The 19,952-nt window shown below is 36.9% G+C and overlaps 2 protein-coding genes across 2 annotated transcripts; both read right to left on the bottom strand.

The window, feature by feature from the left end:
- Positions 1-132: 132 nt before the first annotated feature.
- On the bottom strand, positions 133-3,518 carry LOC132119190 (acidic mammalian chitinase-like; the record flags this gene model as incomplete). The annotated part of the gene is made up of 10 exons (XM_059528989.1): positions 133-185; positions 1,136-1,268; positions 1,351-1,467; positions 1,558-1,740; positions 1,830-1,950; positions 2,051-2,175; positions 2,597-2,762; positions 2,994-3,044; positions 3,158-3,362; positions 3,491-3,518. Coding segments are annotated over 10 exons (1,182 nt in total), but the record flags the coding sequence as incomplete, so codon positions are not given.
- Positions 3,519-16,156: 12,638 nt separating this feature from the next.
- LOC132119470 (acidic mammalian chitinase-like) lies at positions 16,157-19,327 on the bottom strand. The gene is made up of 11 exons (XM_059529481.1): positions 19,202-19,327; positions 19,084-19,110; positions 18,748-18,952; positions 18,467-18,523; positions 18,210-18,375; positions 17,928-18,052; positions 17,691-17,814; positions 17,414-17,596; positions 17,214-17,330; positions 16,985-17,117; positions 16,157-16,610 (listed from the first exon to the last, which is right to left on the bottom strand). The coding sequence occupies exons 1-11, from the start codon at positions 19,278-19,280 to the stop codon at positions 16,357-16,359; spliced, it is 1,470 nt and encodes a 489-aa protein (XP_059385464.1). The 5' UTR covers positions 19,281-19,327; the 3' UTR covers positions 16,157-16,356.
- Between the last annotated feature and the right edge of the window lie 625 nt (positions 19,328-19,952).

Here is a 19,952-nt window from a genome sequence, read left to right as displayed (position 1 = left end):
AAGAATGGAAAATAAACATGAGTCAGGGGTAGAAAAAGTAGTCCCAATATTTACCCTACTGTAGGATAAAATACTCTAATGAAAAGAATAGAAGCAACATTTTGTATGATGCATGTGTAACTGATTCTAAAATCACACAGGGGTGCGTTTCCCAAAATCACTGTTAACCATGATGGCAAGTTCCACTATTGGTGACAACAGAACCTGTGACTTAGTGCTTTCAGGAAACAACCCTGATCAGTCACACTGCAGAATAACAAAAGATTCACCTAGACTACAACTGATATAAAACACACAATGTTGCTCTCTTAGATTTTAATGTAGGTTATTATTTTGAATGACACCACAACACAATGATTAAAAAAAAAGATAATAATAAAAAAATAATAATAATTATCTACGTTTTCCCATAAATGCATACATTATATTCTATTTCACATTACACTTGCAAAGTCAATTTGTCAAAACAATTTTGTTTTAGAAACAATTTTGTTTTAACATCCACTCTAGCATCTTACTCTACTCAAAATTAGTTTCTTGACTATTGACCAAAATGGTAAATTAGGCAATTTTTTTAAGAATTAAGAAACAATTTCCCATTAACAACCACAACTACTCACAAGTCCTGCACATGCATTTATATGTAGGCTACGATCTGTCCCACATTAAGCTAATACAGATTTTGTGCTGAGCTATCTTTGCATCTATGTTTTATAATAAATCAGTACATTACTCCTAAAATAGGCTATGCCACCTGGCAAAGAGACTTGCACTTCCTAATGCCATAAAAACGATAATTTGTGATGTTTGTGCTGCCCCAGAATTATTTAAAATGGAAGGGGTGCACCAGGTGATATTTGTCATTCCTCCAGTACATCTATAAAACGAGTTAAGGGAATTCATTCTTTGATAAAGTCCATCTGATCTGTTTGCACAGAACTGACTTGTCAATGCTGGAAGAGAGCTGAGAATCTTCTCACATGTTGGCGGTGATGAAACTGTTGCAAAAGAGCTTGTAGTCATAGAACCATCCAAATCATCTTTTGCTCCTGTTGCAAATAATCATATATCAGAATCTGAAGATAAATAACCATTCTAAAAAAAAATCAAAATTATGTATTTATGCAAATCTCACCAAGTATTAACAATTTCTTCAGATGGTTGACTAAAGGGTAGTTGCCTTGTCCACAGAAATATCCAGAAAAGTCATCCAGGTCTAAAGCCCATACAAATGCACCCCCAAAGCCATGTTCCTGTAAGTATTTAATCTTAACAATACAAATCAGAGCTGTTATTTTTCATGTAACATAACCTATGAATTTAAACATAAGAATATGTGACGGAATGTACCTTAATCTCAAAGCTCCTCAGATTATCAAAGCCCACCCAGTCACTGCCTTTAACAGAAAAAGGAACTTTCTGGTCTTCTATCCACTGTACTACACCACCATTGAGGAAAAGACATATCTTGAAAGAAGAAAATGTTTCTCAGCTTAATACCCCCAACAAGCATTTGCAATGAATATGGAAAAAAATCAAACAAAAGATTTTGTCTACTTCAAAGTAAGACCACAAGCCCATCTCTTGTGTATAAGGGCCAGGAGAAGCCAAATTACTGGCTGGGGCTCCGACTCCACTCTGAGAGGAGGTGAGGATGAAGGAACGTCCATACGTGCCAAAGCCCATCAACAACTTCTCGACAGGAGCTCCCTGGACTCTCCAGTATTGCAGAGCAAAATCCTTCATCAAAGATGAAAACATGCAAACAACCCAGTAGCAAATTAAAGTCGAATTAAAGCCTGTGCTCATACAAGAGTCAATCTGCTTACGGTGTTTGAGTTGATGTCCTCCTTGTCATGGAGGGCACTGTACAAAGGGCTGTGATGTCTTGCAATGCCATCTTTAAATGTATGAAAATCAAATGTCTTGACACTAATGAGGTCCAAGTACCTAAAAAAAAGTTGTAACATTTTAAACATTTTGTTTTTCTTGTGTGATTTTTGTAATTGTCATAAGACAGCACTGACGCTGAATGGCATGCTGCTCTTACTTTGAGATCTCTGGAATGTTGTAGCTCCTTTCAATAACTTCTTTCTGAGCAGAAACAGTTGCTGTTAAAATCAGTCTTGCATTTTTGGTGGACTGGCCTTCATCTAGAAAGGCTTCCAGAAGTTCCTGAAGTTTCACAAATGTTTATTTAGTGCTTTAGCAAATAGTTGTATTATTATTAGTAGTAGTATTAATAGTTTTTTATTTTAAGCATAAACCTGAAGGATCATGTGACACTGAAGACTGGAGTAATGGCTGCTGAAAGTTCAGCTTTTCCATCACAGGTATAAATTAAATGTTGTTGTTTTTTTATATATATTCACAATATATATGTTTTCACTGTATTTTTGCCACCTTTGTGAGCTTAAGAGACTTGTTCTTCAAAAATATATATCAAAAATTCTTAACAACCCCAATTTTTTTAATTGTATTGTATATATTTATGAGACCTGTCCCACTAAAATTATACACTGTTAAGGATTCGCTCACATCTTATGATTCAATGGAAAACTCTTTGAACATATTAAAAGGTACTTTTGATTTTAACCTTGCACAGTAGAGTGAATTTCAGCTTGTCTTCTGGACGCGCTTCTGAAGTGCCTTTGTGTTTCCAGTCCAAATCCAGCCCATCAAAGTTATGCTTCCTCAGAAATTCTATGGAAGACTTGATGAATTTCTGACGGTTTGTCCAGTTGGACAGCATAATGGAGAATCTGGCGGGAACAAGTAAATTCCCGTCTGTTTATTTCACTGTAACTGGTAATGAGGCTTAGAAATATTTCTGAATGATTGCAAAATACCCTCATTTAGGAGTAACCATAATCTTTGTTGATAAGCCATGTTTTGTATAAAACAAACAAATAAAAAAAGTTGTACGAGTTATTAAAATGGTATGTTACCAGTAGAGGGCAACCTTTATTTATAAACATTAAACAAACACTTACTGGTTTGAGTCCTGGTCTCTGATGGACAACAAGGTTATCAGCTGAGGATTTCTGAAACCAACATTTATGTCAAGTCTTTGTCACACAGCAGGCATTAGACAAATCAAATATGAATACAAAACTAGAAATAGAAATATGTGTTTCTGAGCTACAAGCATCCTTACTGGTTCTTAAGTGCATTGAAGGTTGAGTAAAGGGCCACATCATTCCATTCGCTGCCTGCTATGTTATTGGCATAGTTTATAATGGCAAATGCATAGATCAAATGAGTACACAAGTTTGGGTCCACATTCTCAGGAAGGTATTTAGCAGTTCCTGCTCTGTACTGAGACCAGTTTGTGAAGTAACACACCAGTCTAGAACAGGTTACTGAGCAAAAAGAGAATGAAGATACATACAAACATGTCAGCAGTAATTTGTTTGTAATGTAATTTGAATGAATAATACTCAAGCTCTCAATGCATCTCTTTCATGCAGTGGATAGAAATTCACCTTACCTAACTGAAAGAGCAAATTTAGGCCTGACAAAAATGAAAAAAAGAAAAGATCATTAGTAGATGTTTTTATTTGAGATTAATATATTAACCCTCCTGTTGTGTTCAAAAACCTGGTAAAACTTTTGTATTAGGGGTCACATTGGTTTTCATGCAATTTGCCCAAAATAAACACTATGAAAAATACTAAAGATTCATGTAATAACAAAAGACATCTACTGTAGCTTGTCAGAGAGTAAAAATATAAAATATATAAGAAATGTAATAAATCCCATAATTTTTGTTGTGTTATTTCTCTTGTGTTATGGATCAATGTGACCCACATTTTATGTTCAAAAATGATAGGCACAAAATAATGTTCCTGATGTTTCTGAGGTCTTGACTACTTATAGTGAATGTCAGTATAAATTATATCTAACATTATTTGTATTTATCTATTGCTGTTTGTACTTTCTCTGCCTTTTTCACATTTGGTTCTCAAACCCCCAGATTAAGATGGGTTTCTCACACTTCTTTTCAGTGTAGCAGTTTAGTAATTGAGATCCAAAAAACTAACAAGCAAAAACAACCTATTATGACCATGAAATTCAAGCAGATGAAGAAACAGCAAATTGTCTTGCCGTATTTTAGAACACGTGTCTCAATTTCAAGTAAACTTTTGAGTCTTAAATTTGATAAGTTATCATGCCTTTCATATTTGAGTGTTTACCAAGTTACAGTAAAGGTTTTCTCCTTGTTGATTTTTGGCAAATTGCATGGAAAACAATGGGAGTCAATGGTTTCTTTCAACACTAAGAAACATTTTTGGACAGCCTTTCTAGAACACACATCTGTATTACTTTGCAAAAGTCTTAGCCCATTAGTATTTTACTAACAAAAAATTATTTTAATCCATTTATTTCTATCTTTTGCTCCAGTGCGTATTCTCTAAACATTACTTTTTCCAATAATTGTAATAATGCAGTGATATTTTTGTATGCACAAGGAGTATGACAGCAAATCAAACCACCATTTTGCTTTTTGCATTTAAAACAGCCTTTGGTACACTTGCACATAGTTTTACAGGTAGCTTTGCAGATAGGTTTCTTCAAGAATCTTGAACGTTGCCACAGTTCTTTTGGATTTAGCCTGTCTCAGTCTCTTCTTCTTATCTCAGATGCATTGGATGATGGTGAGATCAGATCACCGTGGAGCACTGACTGTTGTCAGACTCCTTGTGCATACAAAAATCTTGCTGTATTATTAATTAATGGCAAATCGAAGAGGGTTAAAGAAACATTTTTAAAAAAAATTGACAAAATACCTGTTAAATGTGTAATTCCCCTGTTCATTTTGTTGCTGCTACATGCCCCTTTTGTTTTGTGTGGGGAACTCTGCTTAAAATAAAATGTGGGGTGGGGAGAGAGAAAGGGAGGGCTACACATGTATAACATGACACTAAATGTCAGCTCCGATTGTTTTCTAATCTATAGAAAAATCAGAAACTTAGTCAGATTTGGCCAGTCAAAATTTACCTGATTGTTGTAACAGACTAATCAAGATTTATTTATTTCCTAATTTATTGTTTTGAATGACGATTTTTCTTTCTTTGACAGACAGTGAAGATTTAGTGTATCTCTTATGGTGGAATCAATGGTGTTGATGTCCATTCCCTTGAGGCTGTTCACAATAGAATGAAATGATATGCTATTCAATACACTTGAGAATACAATGACAACTGCAAGACACTTTATTTTGAGATTGTGTAGAAAAAAATGCTCATGCATTTAATCCTTACAAACTTATTTTACTGTAAATAAAAGTGTGCTAATAAATGTGAAGATCTTCACGTTTAATGAATAACCATACATCTTATATTGTCGGAAAGTCTTGTTGTCTTATCTTAAAAGTAGAAAAACAGATCTGACGTGACCTATTTTAAGTTTTACCTCAAGCTCTGTACCATTATTATTATTATTTGTTTGTTTTTTTACTGAAACTAGAAACTCTAGTACTGTGTAACTAAACAGCAGTATCGTTACTGAAGTCACAAAGTTTGTCATCACAAACATGATATGTTTTGGTGACTTCAGGCCTGTAGAAATCTAGTATGTGGACAGATAAAGATTCATCACATTAGGCTTTAGGATGAACCATAAGACACACCGCTTCTGTAAGATCATACTTCAAGCTATTATTTATGATAGTATGGTATATACCCAGTGTTACACAAGAAAGTAATTGTTCAGTCAGATACGGGGATATTTGCTCTTTGTAGTGTACCTTATTTTCGGTGGTAGGTGCGTTTAATCCAGGCAGAGTAAAGGGTCAAGCAGGTGTCAATCCTGTGATAAAAAAGCAATTAATAACAAAATCACCCGAATTTGCACTCCAACACATCATCTTTGACCTGTCAAAACACCTCCAACAATATTAGTGAGACATTATAAAGGTATTAATTACAAAAGAAAAGTGTATACCGTATGTTTTGATTGGTTGATATTGATTTAGTCAAGTCTTTATATCTTGATGTAATCATAAAACACTCTTTATTTTCATTTGTGCATTACCATTCAAATGGTTTGAATAATTAAGATTTTCAATTGTAGTTGAAAAAAGTATCTTATGCTCATATATAATTTTAGCAGTCATTACTCCAGTGTCACACGATCCTTCAAACGTCAGAATCAGAAGTAATTAACCTAAAAGAGAAAACTGATTAAATGACGACATATACACTAATTTCTTCTCTCTCAAGTTCACTAGCCCATCCAAAACCAGTATGAATTAGGTTGCTGTCTTTTGCAGGGCCGGCCAGCGGCATAGGTGACATAGGACATTGCCTATAGGGCACAAAATAACTGGAGGGCGCTGCAGGACAGTATTTATGTTTTATTTTTGGTCGGAAATCCTCTTGTGACCATCGTGCGCTTCTACACCCATATATTAAGCAAAATAATTTCTGACAGTTAACAGAATTTTAGTACTGATCGATCATCAGACTGATTAAAATAATGTTATAATAAAATAAAACTGACATCAACAAAAAATAAAATTTGATGTTGGACTAATTTAAACCCTTTCTGCCTCATGACATATAATACATCATCATAACGCATTAATTATGCATGGCCCACACAGTTAAAATAGTTTTGCCATTTTATTTGCTCATAAAGTATCATTTCTAAAAAAAAAAAATTGTGAAAAAATTAATTATCAGTACACAATGCAAGAAGCAACGCAAAGAAGAGTAGCAGAAAAATATCAATACAGAGGTAAAAATCACAAGTTAATGACTGTGTATTAGCCCGTGATGTTTATGTAGTATTTTGAAATGGCCTTTTTAGAACATCTTAGCTGGCAACACTGACACCATGGAACATTTTTGCTTGAGTTAAGGGGCCCACGGTGAAGTCATGGTGGAGATAGGGCCGACAACACCAGGTGGATGACTGATGGAGATGACGATGGTGGAGTAGGAGCCCAGCATGGAGCAGAGCAGCCACAGAGCCAGGGTGACTCCGGAAGACTGAGGTGCCCTTGAGTAAGGCACCAAACCCCCATCTGCTTCCCGGGCACCGCAGCTTAAATGGCTGCCCACTGCTTCGGGTGTGTGTTCACGGTGTGTGTGTGCTCACTGCTGTGTGTGTGCACTTTGGATGGGTTAAATGCAGAGCACAAATTCTGAGTATGGGTCACCATACATGGCTGTGTCACGTCACTTCACTTCATTTCATATGATTCCCAGAAACCAAATGCAGCTCACCCTCAGTCACAGGAGTGTGGGTGGGGCTTTCCTCCTAGCCCTCGATCTCCACCAGTATTCCCATGACGCACGGTGTTGCCGGCTCACACACCTGGTCAGTCGTGCTCTTGAGACCTAGCTCCGGGGTGATGATTGGCTCTGTTGCTTTAAACAGTGCTGGCTCTTTAATTGGGCTCTACAGCTGTGTTGGGCTCTGGCATTTGATCCGTGGAGCGGGATGACGGCTGGCTGGTCTCTGGTTCGTGAGTGGGGCTGGAGATGTTCTCCCTTCTTCTTGGGACCGTCTGCTGGCAAGCATGCCTTACACTTCTCGCTCAGGCTGGTGATGTAACACAGAGTGGGTGGTCCGGGAAGTGAGTAAAGGGGATTTTTCGTTCTGTTGACTTCCATTCATACACATGCGAATGCATTAGACCGGTTACGCAATTTTGTGTGAAAGATTTCACTGCATTCCAAAGTTCAAGTTTGGTGAACTCTGACCTGCAAATTCAAAAATCGTCAAAAAGTTGATTTATTATATTTGTCTTATAAAAATAGAGATCGGAAAAGGCAACTAGAAGGACTATCTAGTTCTATATCAGCTATTGATGTTCAGTACTCACTGAACCCATTTCCCAACCTTTATAAAGAGCGTCAGATTTTGCAGACTAAATATGATCTGTTAGCAACGGAACAGGCTGAGAATTTGTTTTTACGAGCTCAACATAGGGTCTATGAGTTTGGTGATAAGACAGGTAAATTGTTAGCTTATCAAATTCGTAAATTGCAAGCATCAAACTTGATACCCCAACTTAAGTTACCCTCAGGAATTACTACCACTGACTATAAAGAAATAAACTCTCAATTTAAACAATACTATGTAAATTTGTACACATCGGAATCTCCTCAAGATATATCTTTAATGAAAACTTTCTTAGATAAATTAGATTTCCCTACTGTAGAGAAGACTTTGTGTGATTTTTTGGATGAGGATATTCAAGTCGAAGAAATAGCTGATGCGATTGCTTCCTTGAAAACAGGCAAGGCCCCTGGTCCCGATGGCTTCCCATCTGATTTTTATAAAGCATTTTCTAAATTACTATGCCCTGTGTTGCTTTTGTTTTTTTTTAAAGAGCCTTCAAAATTCTAAGTTGCCCCCAACCTTCTATCAAGCTAATATTTCATTAATTCTTAAGAAAGATAAACCCCCCTTAGACTGTGGTTCTTATCGCCCCATATCGCTTTTAAATTGTGATTACAAGATACTAGCTAAAGTTTTATCCTTTCAGCTTGAAAAAACTTTACATGGAGTCATTTCACCTGATCAAACTGGTTTTGTTCGGGACAGACACTCTTTTTTTTAATATTAGGCGTCTTTTTGATGTTTTGTATTCACCCCATTCCAACAATGCTGAAGTTGTGGTCTCACTAGATGCTGAAAAAGCATTTGACCGCATCGAGTGGGGCTATCTTATTAATGTTTTGGAGAGGTTTGGATTTGGTTTAAAATTAATCTCTTGGATAAAGCTTCTTTATGCTGCCCCTAAAGCATCTGTACGCTCAAACAATATTATTTCAGATCCTTTTTCATTGTATCGAGGTACAAGGCAGGACTGTTCCCTTTCCCCACTTCTGTTTGCTATTGCTATTGAACCCTTGGCAATTGCATTACGTGCTGACCCAGAGGTGCAAGGCATCTTTCGTGCTGGTCTAGAGCAGAGGGTTTCTTTATATGCGGATGATCTTATTTTATTTTTATCTAATCCCCTAGTCTCAATTCCTCGAGTTCTTTTAATATTAAACTCATTTAGTACTTTTTCAGGTTATAAATTGAATTTTTCCAAGAGTGAATTCAGAGTGGTCAACAACCAATTTAGATACTTGGGTGTTCAAGTGACTCGTAAACATGCTGACTTGTTTAAAACCAGTTTTAGTCCTTTATTTGATCTCACAAAATCTATGTTTTTATCATGGAAATCCCTTCCTCTCTCACTGATAGGAAGGGTAAATGCAATCAAAATGAATATTCTTCCCAAGTTTTTATATCTATTTCAATGTTTGCCCATATTTGTTCCAAAGTCATTTTTTCTATGTCTGGAAAAAACTTTCTCATCATTTATTTGGAATAACAAGCCAAGGCGAATAAGTCTAAAACATCTTGTTAAGCCAAAATAGGTGGGGGGTCTAACTTTCCTAACTTTCAGACGTATTACTGGGCAGCCAACTTTAGAAACTTACTGTACTGGTGCCAGTATGATTTGCAATTGTGTAAACCTCTCTGGGTGCAAATAGAGGCTGTTTGTTGTTCCCCAGTCACGTTGAAATCTTTGCTCTGCTCTTCTATCCCTCCTACTAATAGTATCTTAATTAATAATCCAATTGTTAAACACTCTCTGAGGATTTGGACTCAGTTCCGCAGAGCTCTAGAGCTTAAGGGTCTATCTTCAGCTGCACCCATTGCCAGGAACGCATCCTTTCCACCCTCCCTTTTTGATGGGGCTTTCAATATTTGGAAGTCACAGGGTCTAGTTACAATCGATCAGCTATTTATTGATAATAACTTTGCTTCATTTGACCAACTTAAAAATACATTTTCTTTGTCCAATTCACATTTGTTCCAGTATTTTCAAGTTCGGAGCTTTGCTCGTAAACATTTTCCTGAGTTCCCCTCTGTCCCTCCTTGCAACTTGGCAAGATATTTCCTGATTTAGACCCCACCTGCCCACGTTGTGTAGCGGAGCCAGCCTCTCTGTTTCATTCTTTCTGGTCCTGTCCTAAGTTATTAAGGTTTTGGGAGGGAATTTTTAGTTGTATTTCAGAAATTCTTACCACAGTAATAGATCCCCACTGACAGCAATATTTGGGGTCCTTCCGGAGAATGTTAAACTCACATCTTTAGAGAGGGATTATATTGCACTTTGCACACTGTTGGCTAGAAGACTTATACTAATTAATTGGAAGCTGCCATCTCCTCCAACCTACCGTCAGTGGGTTTTTTACCTACTTTTTTTCCCTTAAACTTGAAAAGATTAAATTTGGAGTTAGAATGAAACCCAAAGTCTTTCTGAAATCTTGGAGCCCATTTCTAGACTATTTCAAGGAGACAAGCTCTGGATAACCCCCCCCCCCTTTTTTTTGTTGCTTTATTTAGTTGTCTATATGTATATGCATATGTTATTGTGATTATATGTACATCTGTATGTGAGTATTTATTATGCTTGCTTAATCTTTGCTTTCTCCCCCCCCCCCCTTTCTTTCATTATGAAGCATTCTGATACTTGTACTGTGCTTGAGATGTTTTTCTTAAAAAAAAAAAAGTTGATTTATTTCAGTAATTCTATTCAAAAAGTGAAGCTTGTATATTATATGCATTCATTACACACAGACTGATATATTTCAAATGTTTATTTCTTTTCATTTTAATTGATAACTAAGGAAAATCTACAGATACAAATTTAGTATCTCAGAAAATTAGAATATTACATAAGATTAATACAAAGAAAGGATTTTTAGAAATCTTGGCCAACTGAAAAGTATGAGCATGTACAGCACTCAATACTTAGTTGGGGCTCCTTTTGCCTGAATTACTGCAGCAATGCGGTGTGGCATGGAGTCAATCAGTCTGTGGCACTGCTCAGGTGTTATGAGAGCCCAGGGCCCGGTTCCCCAAAACGTTCTTATCGCTAAGTAGTTCTTAACCTATTCCTTAACCTCTCCCGACACGTTCGTACGCTAAGTATATCTTCTGTAAGTCACACTTTCGTAAGGTTGGTCTGGACCATTCGTAAGCTCTCTCTTAGCGTTATTTGAGCTCATGACGATACTGTACAGCAGTCTTTAGAAACCAGCGCAGCGAAGTACAAGTCAAACTATGGTATGTTGACAATTTTGTGGCTCAACAATGATTTTCTGTTATTTTTTAAGACTCATAATAAATTATGTTCGCAATGGATACAGGCCTATTTATGAAGTTGACTTTATGTGGTTACAGAACTAATAAGGTGGTAATTAGCCTAGGCTTTTTCGTAATGTAATTAAAGCGAATTGGCAATCATTTTTTTGATAATTAAAATCTGGCAAACAATTTGGCTCTAAATGGCTAAGATCTTTAAATGGGTAAGCATGGTGGTGTCCAGTAAGCGACCAACTATGGCAGCGATCCAACGTGTCCTTGTATTGAATCAAAGACGGAGCCGGACTCGGAGCCGTTTAGTCCATGTCAGTTTTTTTATTCGGCAAAACTTAAGCCCTTTTGACATTTTGCCTGACGTGGCTATATTAAAAAAAATCCCCTCCCAAGACAACTCATTGTGGAGCAGCTGGACCTTCCCAGACCTGCGCTGGCCAGGCTAACGCGGCGGAATCCTGCTTTAAGCCCTGAAGCCCAGCGCTACTTTTTTTTTCTTTCTTTTCTTTTCTTTTTTTTTTTGCTACAGAGAGATTCATCGAGGTCGTGGGAGAGGGCTAGCTACAGCCTAATCAAGACCTCTGTGTGGAAGTGCGTCCACACTGTCACCAACGCCCTTCTGCGCCATGCCGGGGATTGCATCCTGGTGGATGGCACTCATCCCTATCGCCAATCCATCAGTGAATGATCAGTCGTAGGCTACTTATCGCGAAAGGAAGACGCGGCCATAAATGTGCAGGTTATAGTGGACCATAGGGGTGTGATATCTGACCTGGTGGCAAGGTCCAGCAACACTTCAAGTTCCTCTGACGAGAGGCTTGGTGCCCTTTTTTACGTTGCTTCCCCAGCATATTTTGTATCTAACTCTCTCTTTCTTTCTCACCCTCTCTCTCTCTCTCTCTGTTCATTGTAGATAGGTTGCTTTTTATTAAAAACATAAACCAATTGCAATCAATACCGCATTAAACAGAAGTAACTGCAGCTGCTTGCCAATCAATTCTAATTGTAAAGTACCTTGCCATTAATATAAAAGTGTATTATATAATTTTTATAAGTCGTTAAACCCATGTCAAGAAGCGGCACAAGTGGCACAACGGGATGGATGATTAGCGAGGGATACCCGGTTTGTCTTACCGTCACAACATATCGTGTGAACATTACTGACCCTTTGATAATTTAATTTATAGTCTATATTTTACTGATAACTTAAACTATGTTAAAATAAATGTTACTGTAATAATTTGAGGAATGTTTCATTTGCATAGAACGTGTTGTCTTAACGCTGTATTGCACCTTCGCGTAAAGTGGAAAATCGATTCATGAGCAATCGATGCCAACTAATTCAGCACCCTGACTTTGGACAGCGCTCTTGTAACGTCGGACGTAAGAGGCAGCGTGCTAAGAAGCTTCCTAAGGGACACTTCGGGGAACACACTTAGAAACATCAACAACTTTGGTAAGATATATCTTTCGATGTCTTCTTAGCGCGCTAAGAGTGAACGTTATCGGGGAACCGGGCCCTGGTTCCTCTGATAGAGGCCTTCAGCTCTTCTGCATTGTTGGGTCTGGCATATCGCATCTTCCTCTTCACAATAACCCATAGATTTTCTATGGGGTTAAGGTCAGGCGTGTTTGATGGCCAATTAAGAACAGGGATACCATGGTCCTTAAACCAGGTACTGGTAGCTTTGGCACTGTGTGCAGGTGCCAAGTCCAGTTGTAAAATGAAATCTGCATCTACATAAAGTTGGTCAGCAGCAGAGAGCATGAAGTGCTCTTAAACTTCCTGGTATATGGCTGCGTTGACCTTGGACCTCAGAAAACAAAGTAGACCAACACCAGAAGATGACATGGCACCCCAAACCATCACTGACTGTGGAAACTTTACACTGGTCCTCAAGCAACATGGATTGTGTGCCTCTCCTCTCTTCCGGAATGCGACAGCTGAAACCCATGTCTTGTATACGTCTGTGTGTAGTGGTTCTTGAAGCTCTGAGTCTTTGAGTTAATTAGCTGATTAGAGTGTGGCACCAGGTGTCTTCAATATTGAACCTTTTCACCATATTCAAATTTTTTGAGATACTGAATTTGGGATTTTCCTTAGTTGTCAGTTATAATCATCAAAATAAAAAGAAATAAACATTTGAAATATATCAGTCTGTGTGTAATGAATGAATATAATATAAAAGTTTCACTTTTTGAATGGAATTAGTGAAATAAATCAACTTTTTGATGATATTCTAATTATATGACCAGCACCTGTACATCTTTAAAAGATTATAAAAGAAAAAAAAAAGAAGCTGCATGGTTAGCAGTGTCAATGGAAACAGGAACACATGGTACATTTGAATGCGGACACATTTTATATTTTTTTATTGCTTAGTGTGTATATATTTATATATATAGAGAAAGACAGATAGTACAATATAATAAGGCGCTTTCGACGCCTTCGCAAAAGACACAGTACAGGCACATCGGAATCCATGTTGTGATAACTGAGGGGAAACCTTGGTGCCTGATGTTATATCCTGCTTCTGCCCATATTAGCAATGGCAAATTTACATGTTGAAAGTCTAGTGTGACCAGCCCCTTAAGCCAAGGCATGCCAGATTGATAAAGTCCCTGGTGTGGTTTTCCTGGTGTGGCAAAGCAGCTGGACTGTGGGCAGGTCCATTCCGGGAGAGGCTTGAAAGAAACAAACAAAACAAAAAAATGCGGCAAAATTATTCACTTTGAGGGTCTGCTATTCTGTCACATGATGTTGTGCAAAACAAAGCACATGACGAAGGAGTATAACCAAAGAGTTATTTTAATGATTTACAGGAGAGAATAGGCACAACCAAACACAAATCCAAGTGAATAAACATCCATAGCAGACAAAGCAACAATGGAGAACACAGGCTTTAAATACTGGGAACGTAATCAAGAATAACAGAAACAGGTGTAGAGTTAATAAATCAAAAAACATGGAAACTAACCAGGCAGGTAATGGAGACACAGAAAACTTAACTAAAACAGATCATACATGTGACACTAGCATTCATAAAATGAAATAATTCTGTTTAAGTATGTCATTTTCCACCAAGGGTTCCCAAACTTTTCAATGGGATTATTTTTATCATTTCAGCAATTTTTCTGTCTTGTTGACTAAATGCAAACATATTTTATGTACAATATCTTACTCTGTACAGTACTAAATAAAAAATAACATGCATTTTGTATATTCTCTATTATTTTGTTCAAATTATTCACATTTTCACAGGATCTGCAAGGGGTTTCCAAACTTTCGCATGCCCATGTAGCTGGACCAGAGAGAAGAGCAGTAGGCCAAGGGGTGGTTCTACACCAAAGTAACTGGGGTGGGGGGCAGACAGGCCACTTGTGCTTTTAGGGGGCACAATTTTAAAATTCATCTTAACCTACTTGAAATATTATTCATTAAATCTTTTTAATAATTTAATAATTTTTTCACCATGTAAGGGCATTACCACAAGTGGGTGGGGGTGAGGCGAGGGTAAGGGGGGGTCTACTGCTTGTCATGTGACACACAGCAGCAACAATACATGATATATAGGCTTATGTCCCTACTAAAAAATAACAACAATAAAACTTTTTTTTTTTTTTTACAGTTTCCACTACAAATAATCATTACAGACATTACAAACCATCAACTTTTAACTGTTTTCAACGTTTTCTGTAGTGTGTTTTGGGACATAATCCACTAGGATTTATTGGTTTAACAAGCCCCCTACAGAAGGCGACCAATTACTAGTAGAAACCAAAAGGGGCCATTACAAATTTTGTAATGGTGTCTATTGTTTTTTCATCAGGAGTTTTATAAATTTTTTGTTTATTTTAAATATTCCCAAAATATATAATTTAATATCTTGATTCTCAAATATGTGTAAGTAAATGCATTTTGCACCTTTATAGATTAGCCTATTTGAGCTATAATGGGCGATGGGCAAAGTAGCCTAATAGTGTAATCTATTAACTTTTCATAAAAATCTGTCTTTTTATTAAAGAACCAGATATGTGTGTCATACCATAAAATATTTTTAATACAACTGACTCTGTATTTAATGTTAATTTATTAAAAACTAGAATTAGAGTTACTAATTAGCCTGTAACACTTTCATTGTCCAAAAAGAGACCAAAGAACCTTTTCACTTTAATCCAGCGAGTTCAAGCACTCTCAAAAACTGTCATAATAATTTCTAAAGCTGTTTACACTGTGAAATGAATATCTTACTTACATTCGATCATCTTAATTTAGTTGTTTCTGATGAGAGAACTAGCCAGAGAATTCAGTCAGCCAGCGTGTGTGGTGACGAAACAGTGTGTTTCAGCTATGACTCATCTGAATGCCTCTGATTCGCCCTCGCATTCATAATCTCAACATTATCGTATGTTATTGGTTGTAATGCGCAATGCTTTAAAAACTCAGTACAACTCAAGTTCACTTCCCATGCTTGAAACATGTGGTTCAATTTTTTGTTTGTAATTTCACTTGGTTAACTTGACTCCAAACATTAACTTACTTTTGTGGCAGGTTCACATAATCTAATCATGAACTGTTAACATTATCAGAATGTTACCAAAAATTCAGCAGAAAGGTAAATTTAAAGATAATTAGTACAAGAACAGTCATACTGAACCAAGATTTGTCATTTTAATCTGAATATCTGAATATCTGCACCTGAATCCATTAAAACGTCCAATGTGCTGAATATTTCTTTCCCCAAATTGTAGTTTTTTCTGCATGAAACTGTGTTTTGCTTATTCTAGCATATCATGCTAATTGTAATCGTAAACTTTTTGTAGTTGTTGTTGTTTTGTTTATTGATCCCATCATACATTCTGTTTCAAATGTATGATGATGTAATCAAATGTAACCAGAATCTCTTTTTATGATGGTTGCATGTTGTTTATTCATATTTAAAAACAACAATAAAGAGTTTTTAAATCTTTTTAAGTGGTGTTCACTGGTTACAAATGATGCGCTGTAGAGCAGTTGTACTAACACCAATCACATGAATAGATTTATGGGGGATTTATTCAAAAAACAAGAATTATACAGTTTCAAAATACACTCAAATGGGGAAAAAAGCACATTGAGAATGATTTTCAGTCCACACAATAAAATAGTCGTAGTCGAAGATGTTTAGGTTTGATTCTTCTTGTGTGCTTATGCAAATTTGCAGTGTCCTGTTCCACTTTTTTCACATTAGTGATCCCTTAGTGTTTAGGCCAGGCACAGCACTTGCAGCTGTTATCAAACACGGTGCCTGGACCGCATTTATCCACGTAAGTTTGGCCTCCAGCACAGTTATAGAATTTGTTGGGGTCTTCAGGGTTGGGATAGAGTCCATCTGGCTTTCCATTACAGAATCCTGGTCCTGGAGGATGAGTGGTGGTGGTGGTAGTTGTGGTAGTTTTCGTGGTTGTTTGTCCGGGTTTGAGGGTGGTGGTTGGAGGCAGAGGAGGCAATTCTGATAAAAAATAAAGGCATGTTAGCATTAGCTATGGAGCTTTTCTTTTGCTTAACACTTCAGCAGCACTGTGTTTTATCGAATACCAACATGGCAGGTGTAATTGCCATCTTGTAATCTAAGTTTGACTGTGAAACTTTGTGGCAATGCCACCTACTGGTTCTACAAAGCATAAAAAAACAAAAACAAAAACGTATAACTTTCCATAAATTCAGCCTGGTCTAAAGATTCCTTGATTTATGTATTAACTGAAGAGTACAATACTGACTTTTATAGCCATAATAGGTCCACTTGTCTGCTATTTTGAATTTTACCACAAACTACCTGAGCAGCTTGGGTTGAACCGCACCACCTAGTGAATAGCAAAGACTTACCGATATCCAGAAGATTGCGCAGATGGCCCATGAGAGGATGGTTCCCCTGATTACAGAACTGTCCAGCAAAGTCATCCAGATCAAGCGCCCAGACAAATGCTCCACCAAACTTCTTGTCTTTCAGATAACGGACCTATAAATGGAAAGAAAAAGAGTGAGTTGCTAGTCAGTAGCTGACAAATGCTGACTATGAAACCCAACTACAGTAAAGTCTCAAAGTCAAACTCACCTTAGTTTCGAAGCTCTCCTTCGTGTCAAATCCAACCCACTCGCCATTCTTTGTGGCATAAGGCACCTTCTGATCCTCAATCCACTGGAGTGATGTTCCCTCTAGGAATCCACAGATCTATACAAATATATAGATATTAATTAATGTTAGGTTTTAATGACTCTATTCCATTAATTTTACTACTTTTTTAAAGCTCCTACCTCATAGTAAGACCAGAATCCAGCCTCGCGAGTGTAGCTTCCAGCTGAAGCAGGTCCACTAGCTGGGGCTCCGACGGCAGTATCTGCAGATGTCAGACGGAAAGTGCGACCGTATGTCGCAAATCCCATTCTGAGTTTCTCCACAGGGGTACCATTGTCCCTCCAATAGCGCATAGCGTAGTCCTGAATGAGGAGGAGAGTTGTGATTTTAAAATGGATTCATTTGGGAGGTTTGAAATGCTTGTGGTAAATTATGTTAGAGTATATCAATTCTTACGGTATTAAAGTAGATCAAATCTCCCTCGTCCTTTGAGCCTTGATACAGGGGGCTGTTGTGTCCTGTGAATCTTTCCCAAGTTCCATGGAAGTCATAAGTCATCACATTGATGATGTCCAAGTACCTGGGAAAAATAATTACATAAATCAAGAGGAGTCTAAACCATCTCATGCTAGTGTTCTGTATTCAATATTCTGCCAATTTGTAAATGGTTTGATTCAGTGTCATCATACTTACTTGGCAACTTCTGCAATCTCGTATCCATCATCAATTGTCCCTTTACCAGCTGATACAGCAGCAGTCAACATCAGTCTGGCTCTGCCAGTAGCTTTGGCCTCAGCCTCATAGGCCTCAATAAGTTCCTGCAAAGAAAACATAATGAAATGACTTGAGTTGAATAATGACATACTGTCTTCAGCCGAGCTGCCCATCACTGAACTCATTTAACACCTAACTGACTGGAGCTGAAATGCAATGAATAAACTATTGTATAAAGACACTTTAATCAATCAGACCCACCTTCAACAGCAGTGTGAATCTTTGTTTGTCTTCAGGAGGGCTTCCTCTTGATCCAGGGTATTCCCAGTCCAAGTCCATACCATCAAATCCATAAGTTCTCAGGAACTTGATGGAAGACTGAATGAACTTCTGACGGTTTTCAGCAGTGGACACTGTGATGGAGAACCTGAGACAGATTTAATGAACAATCTTACATGTTTTTGCATTTCATTTGACAACATAAAACGAAATTTCCTCATTTGTTTCAGAATACTTACTGTGTTGAACCAAAGTTCCATCCACCAACAGCCAGGAGAGTTTTAAGATGGGGGTTTCTGTGAGAATAATAGAGATATTATAGGATTTTATGATAATCATGACATTATATAGTGATTTTAGGTTTTGCATGTGTAACTGCATTTGATTTATTTATTTATTTAGTTTTTAAACTTTTTTTTTTTTTTTGATAAATGACCTCACAGTCTCACCAAAAAAATAATAATGATTTAAGAAATTGAGCATCTGAAGTGTTAAACAATATTCTGTAACTAATACATACCGATTCTTCAGTTCATTGAAGGCCTTGTATAGAGTCTCATCATTCCACTCATAGGTGACAAGCTCGTTGGCATAGTTGACCATTGCAAATGCATAGAAAAGGTGTGTACAGAGGAAAGGGTCGACATTTGAGGGCATATACTTTCCAATTCCAGGTCTGTACTGAGACCAGTTAGTGAAGTAACAGCCCATTTCCATGGAGAAAGCTGGATATAGATACACAAAGAAGCTCTTAGACAAGACATTTTGATATTCCCTGTACAGTGAAAGATCTTTCTGATTGGAACATCAGTTATTAATATATGTAATATATAACAATGAACACTCAATGACTCACCAATGTGGCATAGCACCAAGCCCAAACCTATAGAAAATGTAACGATATCATGTAAATGACATGTATAAAAGAATAAATAAAACACACTAGTATTTCACTTATTATTTCAACATAATACCTGCAACAAGTGTAAGCTTCCCCATTTTTTTATTTCCAATTGCTCTGTAAATAACAAAGGACAGTTGTAGTAATTGCATTTAAACTGAAAGCAGAAATAAAGATTTTACGCTGAATTATGATCTGAAAATTATGATCTGAATTATGACATACCTGGGGTACCTCCAGAAAGAAAATGTAAAGATCTCCAAAGCCCCTCGGTTTTTATAGCAACTGGGTGTTGTCTAAGCCATGGATGATTTATTAGGATGGTATAAGATATGGTATCTGTTGTAAACTATGGACTGAATTGACAATAATGCACAAGTAAAATACCTTTGGCCTCTTCAGCACACTTTGCGTGAATCTAAAATCATAGATAAGATGAAAAATTGGGCCTGCTGCGATAAAATCTGTGCAATGTGCCAATATGTTTGTTACACTGATATGAAATAAGCAAGGGATCTATTAACTTACACATACTAAAGAATATTTATCTGGTGCCAGATATGCATTTATTTTGTAAAAAGTAATCATAAAAGGAAAATAATAATGTGCGGTAATTATAAAGGAAAACAACTGCTCTGTAACTGCTCCTTAACTTTAGTAAAAGTATAAAGAGATCGTAAACTTTTTTTTTTTGTTGTTGTTGTTGTTTATATGTTAATATGTTTTGTTGTTGTTGTTGTTGTCTTCATTTATATGTTAACCCTTGCATGAAGGTATTGCTGAATATAAATATTTCTATTAATAGTAATTGTCATCCTAACTAT

This window comes from Carassius carassius, chromosome 38, assembly GCF_963082965.1.
Source record: "Carassius carassius chromosome 38, fCarCar2.1, whole genome shotgun sequence".
NCBI lineage: Eukaryota > Metazoa > Chordata > Actinopteri > Cypriniformes > Cyprinidae > Carassius > Carassius carassius.
This window is presented reverse-complemented; position numbering and strand designations above follow the sequence as displayed.

Bases quoted from the DNA above. Each gene is read 5' to 3' on its own strand.
- LOC132119470 (XM_059529481.1), bottom strand. From the start codon at position 19,280: ATGCAATTACTACAACTGTCCTTTGTTATTTACAGAGCAATTGGAAAT. The intron at 19,111-19,201 runs GTATTATGTTGA...CATTTTCTATAG, and splicing joins GAAGCTTACACTTGTTGCAG to GTTTGGGCTTGGTGCTATGC. The intron at 18,376-18,466 runs GTAAGTATTCTG...AATCTGTCTCAG, and splicing joins TGGAACTTTGGTTCAACACA to GTTCTCCATCACAGTGTCCA.